We start from the raw sequence: 7,877 nt of genomic DNA on the forward strand, positions 1-7,877 counted from the left end.
ATGTGTGCAAGACAATAGAGTTTTATTCCAATGACGAGTTTAGCCTGGGGATTATTTCAGGGCTAAATTATTGGCAGAGCATTTTGTTCAAGGTAAGATCTTCCTCTAATATAGCCTACTCCTGAATAGTTGCTTTCCACATAGCATGGTGTGCTATGGCTACATGCATCTGTAAGTGGAAAAGTTTAGGGATTTCTTTGTCCTGAATTTCTTACATGCTTTCAGATGTATCTTTCTAAACAGATGATCGAACTGTGAGGTAACAGATCCTGACTAGACGTTAGACAGTAACACTAAGCTACCAGTGGGGAATATCTTTCAAAAAATGTATTACTACATCTCTGACTCCATCTAATATTCCTTCAGCTACACAGATACTAATTATCTTCAGTTTTGCTTGTCTAATATATGTTATAAAAGGGAATTATTTCTAACTTGTATTTACCTTTCAAATTTCTGTCTTACATTGTACAGTGGAAGAAGAGATTGCCTACCTGAAAGTTTCTCTACCTTTCCCAGCTATACTACTTAATCTGATAAAAGGACACTCGCATTACTTGCCTGTACTTAAGTTTTTACACAACTGCAAAAAAACCTATATTTCCTTTTAATTACTTCTTTGATGAGCTATTTAATATTCATCTTTAAGGACAATTTACTTCAACTTCTTGTCTTACTATGAGGTGAATGGCCTAACAGGACACCCTGTTTCTCCTCTCTGTACATAAAAAGAGCATGGGATAGATTCAGAATGTGAATTTTATATGCAAGGTCAGTATATTCAGAAAACCTTTCCAATTGGAGAATCTATAAATTGAACTCAGAAACATTTTTATTGTGCCAATTGGGCAGTGGCTGCAGCTGTACAGTTAAAAATAGAAAATGAACAACTATTAGAAATTAACATTGATGCAATTGTCAGCCAGCAATGACAAACCCATGCCCTGGCTTTTCATGACCCCTTGAAGGGGTGCAACTACTCCTATTTTTATAAAAAGCTCACCATTGGCTTATGCTAAAACAGCAAATAGTTTAAAATAATGTCAAATTATCAAAGCAGTTCAATTTCTACAATTATTTTGTCATGGCTAGATTATACATATATAAGTGCACATGGAAGAAATTCACAGCTATTGCATTCTTTAAATACATGAAGTTTAGGTTCATAAACCAAATTATTTTACTTTCAGACATCTGTCACTAAGAATGTGACTCCTTCAGACTTGATACAATTTCCCACTGGTGCTCAAATATGCATGTGTGGACACAAGCAAGAAGATTTTACTGAATTTTTTTTTTAATGGGAATCTTCCAGCTATCAGTTTTTGAACCCATACAGACACTAATGTGAATACTAACTAGTCCAAGTAGAAGACTACCATTACATGAATCTGCAGAAGAAAACTGGTGTTCTTCAGTGTGTAAATAACAAAATGGATTGGAACATGATCCAAAGTAACAGTGTTTATAAAAGCAGAAAAAATACTGAGACTTTTTTCATTCTTTCGGCTTTAAGCTATATGATGTCTACAGCTATTACATGTAGCTTTATAATATTAAGTAACCTACTGTCATGTCGTTTAATTACTATATTTTTTAACAGTTACTTTGTAAAACAAATGTGTGCACTTTAAGATATACATTTTCAAATCATAAACCACAGTTCTACGTCTATGGTTTCTATTTTCAGCAAGTTTAACCACAGATTATTCCATAAATTTATGTAAAAGTTGGAAGACAAAAAGCAGTCCTGAAACAGTACATTTCATTAAAAAAAAGCATGAAATATTTTGCTGTTAAAAGAATAATGGTTAATAATTTTATGTCAATAGGGATATAAATTTGAGTAAAAATTATCTGGTGGTGGTATGATCATTAAATAAAATGCTTCTGTTATACTTTTGAAGTACAAAATCCTTTGGAAACAGTAATTTTTACAGATTGATCATAACAAACCATTAAGTAGGAATTTTCATTTCTGAGGTAGTTAAAGGCTATTTGATATTCTGCAGTTTTTCTGAGGGTTTTTCATACAATAGAGAAGTGATATCCAAATTGCTTACTGGTATATATGACTACGATAAATGTGAACATACAAAATTAATTTTAATTCTGTAACAGAGGGTTAAAGATTAACTCATACTAGTTACTGGCATACCACTTACATGTATTTATAACAAATTCAGAACTATTAAAGATGCATATAAACTTTGTGATTTCTGAATTGTTGTAATGAAATAATGAGTTTATGAATCGTGTGTAACATTTCAAACACTATTTTTGTAAAATTATTAAGCCAGTATTTGTATAATTATTTCAGATAGATACATCTCTCAAGCTACTGATTCAAGTTCTTCAATCCACTAACTAGTAAACACAACTGGTGAAACAATCTCGTTGTTTCCTGCACTAGAGTCTTGCACTGATTTAGTGATTTCACACAAACCTTTAACTTTCTAACTGTGACACACAGGAACAAAAAAATATTTCAGATTATCTTTTCTGTTTTTGTTTTAAACTGATTGTGTGTTCAAACACTAAGAGTTTTAACCTGGATAGTGTTACAGTAGCTTGTAGTGTGGAAGGTCAAACACTGCCTAGATATGGAAGCAGCAGTTCCAAATTTTTGTTGGAATGCAATCTTCTGAACAGAAAAAAAATCTGTGCTTTTTAAAACATCTTCTTAACCTATTTAAATTTCCATGCTTAATTCTCCTCTGGAATAAGAGCAGATCATTTTACTGAAGTCAGCAGGTATGCCAAAATATGCTTCTAATGCAAACAGCAAAAGCATATCTGGATGTCCTGTTTTGCAAGCACATTATGCTAAAAAAACCCAACCCAACCCAAACCAAAACAAACACCAAAAAAACACCAAAAAAAACCCCAACCACAAAACCCCAACCAAAACCAAAACAAAACAAAAAAAACCCACCAAACCAATCAAACAAAAATATGAAGCAAATCTTCCCTTCCAATTTCTAGTAAACTCTTCAGTACATGCATATTAAAGTCATACACTTGTCAAAATATCAATCCAATATACTCATCCACCAGTGGCAACTCAGAAATAGTGATGTATTTGCACAGTACATCTCACCAGGCAAGTATCTCAGAAAACCCTCTGCATTATAGAGCATTAGCAGATACAGAACATTTTGAGATATATGTTTAATGCTGGTTTTTTTTGGCTGTTTTTTATATCCAATAAACTAATGGAGAACAGAAATGTGCTATGACCCTAGGAATTAGAAATGTACTACTAGATACATTAAAATATGGCGTATGAAGGTCAAAATCCAGAGAGAGACTACACTGATCCTAGCAGAAGCACTGCTATTTTAAACTGTGGAGTGTTCTACATTTTCTTTTGGTATACAAAAAGACACTACTCCACTGACAACTACTGAGAACTTCTACCACCTTTGTCCAAACAAAGCTTTGGGAACAGCTGGTAAGACACTGTTGTTTTCACTGACCACAAATGTTCTTTCAGGTGTACATCTGAAATACATACTTGGTAACACTTTGCTGCTTAAAGATTTCAGATGGAGGCTGTCTCATAAAAGCCCATGGCTTTTATACCCACCTACCCTCTCTTTTGAACAACCAAACAGCCACTCTAAGTAAAACAAAGTTCAAATGCTCAGTAAACCCTAAAAAAAAAAAAACAACCAACCCTAAGAAAAACATAAACAAAAAACCCCATAAAAACCATAAAAAATCCACACTGTTGACCTAACTAACCTAGCTTCCTCCTAAGAGATATACCATACAGACATAGTAAACTTCTCCTGATTACTATCAGTGGTGACAAGCAACCAAGAAATGCTTGGGGCAGTCACCATGACGCTTTTGGTTGGGCGAACAAAAACTCTAAGATCCAGATATATTTTCAGCAAATATGATTAATGAAAAATGTCTGAATAAATAGGGCACAGGTCCACTCACTGCAGAATATACACAAAAAGTATAAATATCTGATGTAACACTCAAGAAATATGTATGATTTTTAATTCAAGATTACAAGATTTGATATAGCATGGTAAAAGAAAGAGAACTAAAACTGCAAGCAATTATTTCAAGAAACAAGATACACAAAGTTACTGTGATACTTACCACTGTGAAATTCATAACCTTCAAAATCCATACTGTCATTGCTAAGTTAACAATCATGGTAACCAACAGCAGAAGGACAAAGAAGTATAAGCACCTCTTTCGCCATCCATAAATCCCTACTGGGTAAAACTGAGGATGTTCAGTCCTTGGAAGGCTGTTCTGTTGTGTTGCTAATATATACTGCTCTCGTGTCATCTGGAAAAGAAAAATGTAAATGTAAGTAAGCAAATGAGAGGTCTGTTCTTCAGAGATTTTGTTATCTGAAGTAGAATGTATAGAACATCAGTTTCTATGGGCACAAAAGCGATGCATTCATTCAGCATAAACCACGTCTTTATTTTTACTAGGTATTTAGTAAGAATCTGGTGTTTTTCATTAATTTAGAGTAAACCCTTGGTTTGATATTTCAAATTGTATTTACATTTCAAATTTATCAGCATAAACTGTAAAAAATATCAATGTAATTCATGTATGTATATTACATTCTATTTCTGAAGATTCTTTTATTGCCTTTTACGAGGTCATTTTGGAAAATCTGGTTTGGAGAAAAAAGCCATGTAGCTTTTTTTTGTACTGGTTTTGGCTTAGATAAAGGTAATTTTCTTCATAGTAGATTGTAACTAAAACCAGTACATACAAATAGAAAAAATCAATTATTTCTAGAAATGCATTTGTCATAATATCATTCTTTTAATATGCTTAAAAATTAATTTAATAATTTATGCCATTATACATACACTCGTATTTTACACAAAAGTATGTCATTGTGTATACTGTATTTTACACAGAAAGAAAACAAAATCCCTTCAAATCTTTAATTTTTCCCTTTAGGAAATATGGATACTACCAGCATCTGTTGTTTTCTTGACCCGGCTTAAGTTCTTCTAGCATACAAGGAAAGAGTAAATGTTTGCAAACTACCTAAAGAAGTTATCATCTTCTTTAAGAGCAAAAAGGTTTATGGCATTTCATAAGAAACCCATTCAACATTTTTTACATCCTTTACTTTCTTTTACAGATATGTATATTCATATTCAGCTGTCACACTGCCTTTACACTGGAAGGTATTAACTTTTCTCCATGACTTAAAAATAAAATTAAAGCAATCTCATTCTCTTTATGTAAAAGTTCTTCCTGAAACATGCCCATTTAAAAAAAAAAAAAAACAAAAAAAACCCTGGCTTTGTGCTCAGGAGAAGGAAGAAACCCTCAAACACAAAACCAATAAATACTCAAACCAGTCAAAAACACAACAAACTCATGCATATATACAGTCATAAGCAACCCAGAGCCACATGCTGAAGAAATTAAAAATAACTCCTGTGCTCTATTAATGAATGGGATTTCTAATTCGAATCCAAAGTAATATGGGATCCATTATTCAGTAACTACAAAGAGATTAAATGAGTTATTACACTGCACTGAACAAATATCATAAACAAAATAAAGGAAAATATCATACCACTGTAAACTATTTACTCATGTCACCACTGTACCTGAATATATTTTTCAGTTTTGGCTACTCTTACCCTTTAAGATCTTTTTCAGTACTGTGAAAAATATGACAGTGCATACTCACTAAGCACAGGTGAATCTGAGTAAGCACACAGCATGAAATCCAAATCAAGCCGATGACCTTTAAACTGTTGATATGTAGTATTGGAACAGGTAACTTAGACATAAAAGTAATTAAAGAATGGAGCAGGGACATTTTACATTTTCAAAGTTTATTTTAGTCTGGGAAAATGAGAGGTAAAAAAAAAACAAAACAAAAACAAACAAACAAAAGAGGTACATTTTCAAAGCAGAAAAATGAAAGAGAACACAATGAGCAAATGAACTATATCTAGAGGGTGAGATTGTTGGTATAATTCCTGAAGTTAGGATAGCAATCTACTTAAACAAAAACCATTTAGAACATGACTATACCTTGCAAGTAATTCTCTAGACAAACATCAATTTGCCTTTATGGCTAATGACTCTTTTCTAAGTGCCGCAAAAGAAGAATCAGAGTCAAAACTAAGGAATTAAATAAAAGGATAATTGTTCTTAATTAACTTGGTCAAACAGGAGAAGAAATCCAATATTTACTCTTAATGTCTGGGCAGGCAATTTAACTTAGAGCTTACTGAATTTCTGAAAAGAAAATTATATTATTTTGTGTATTTTGAAGACAAAAATAGGTTTTTACTTCTGGAGAAGTTCTACATATACTCTAAGCCTATGTCAATTCCATTCATCCTACATTTTTTTAGAAGCCACGCAAGAATACAAGTAAATGTGTTAAAAGGTAGATTCTTTACTATTTTGCACTAAAAAATGCCACATGGTAAATGACACATTTAGATAAAATAATCTTAAATGGTAGGGGTGGGGTGCCATGTGGTAACACCATCCCAATAAGGCAATTCAGTAATTCCTAAAGTGTGGTTGACTGAATAAAAACCGAGATTAATGCAGTAGCTTCTCCATGACACACTGAGGAGCCCTTAGGAAGATAAACTCTCTGCATGTACATCCAGCAGGTGGAAGGCTAAACTGGGTCCAATACCTCTGATCAAAGCACAAGATGCTTTAAGAAATGAAGATGACTACAGAAGAGTATGATTATACTTAACAGAAATAGCAGAAGTTCTCAGAGGGGTTTTACATAGGCTAATAAAAAACTAGTATATCTGGGGGTGGGGGAAGGTAGGAGGGAACAAAGGAACTTCATAAATGATTTGCCAGGATAACTACAATTTCCTTCAGATCTAAAACAAGCATTCTTCTCTCATAGTTACGTCTGGGACTGCAGTGTTTTTCCTATCCCAAATCTACATCTCAAGCAAGCAAAGCTCTTTACAGCAAGCAAGATCTGTGTTAGCATCATCATATATGTGAAGAATGGAAGCTCAGGGAGGGAAAGAAACTTGTCTACAGACAACGAGCAAACTAATGAAAAACTGAAGAACTGAATCACTTAAGTCTCATTCCTTTTTGCCTGACTTCCATTTGCCATTGCTTTCAAAGTTTTTTTCTGGTCTAGTGGCAACACAAGTTTGGGAGAATTACAATGAAAGCTGATATAAAGTTAATTTTTCTGGTTTATGTTCTCTCCCAATTTCTTTTTAGCTTTCTGAGAAGTTCAAGTTGAATGTCTCAAGAGTTCCACAATCCCTGCAGCAAATGCTGTAACTCAGATTGTTTAGAGACCCACAGCACTCTCTAATCTTACCCAGACCTTCTGCTAGCTTCAGTAAATATATTTCATTTGACAGTCCTTGCCATTAACCATGCTTTCATACTCCTGCCTTTGAGAAAAATATTATTCAGTAACACACTTTTTTAAAAAGTGGTTAATAAAGCCTGCCTGCATTCTCAAGGGTGTAGAACAGAAAAACCAAACTGAGTATGTGTGAAACATCAATACAATGATTAAGTGGTTTGAAATTTTTAAGGAAGAGTGCTCTTATTGCGAGCATGTTGATTCATTGGAATTTATTCATTTGAACAAACTGCCAATAAAATGGAGATGGATGCCACCAGACATTCACTCATACCTTGGGGGAACAGGAAAACCTTTTTTTTTTTTTTATGGTGAACCTCTAACGTTTTTTAGAACATTCAACATTTAGAACTTCAACACAAATACTTTATTTACTATATTTATATATGAAACAAAAATTAAAACATTACTTCTTTCCATGACTATTCTTTTGATAATTCTTATATATATATATATATATATATATATATATATATATATATATATATAT

General features: G+C 33.0%; 1 protein-coding gene across 1 annotated transcript in view; it reads right to left on the reverse strand.

Moving 5' to 3' along the window:
• Positions 1 to 7,877, reverse strand: part of SGCZ (sarcoglycan zeta) — a 404,844-nt gene that overhangs the window by 213,073 nt on the left and 183,894 nt on the right. Inside the window, exon 2 of the mRNA XM_026846855.1 lies at positions 4,120 to 4,314. Coding sequence (XP_026702656.1) covers positions 4,120 to 4,314 — 195 coding nt within the window. The remainder of the gene's footprint in view (positions 1 to 4,119; positions 4,315 to 7,877) is intronic.

This window comes from Athene cunicularia (genome assembly GCF_003259725.1).
Source record: "Athene cunicularia isolate RWA chromosome 4 unlocalized genomic scaffold, athCun1 chr4_part1, whole genome shotgun sequence".
NCBI classification, from domain to species: domain Eukaryota; kingdom Metazoa; phylum Chordata; class Aves; order Strigiformes; family Strigidae; genus Athene; species Athene cunicularia.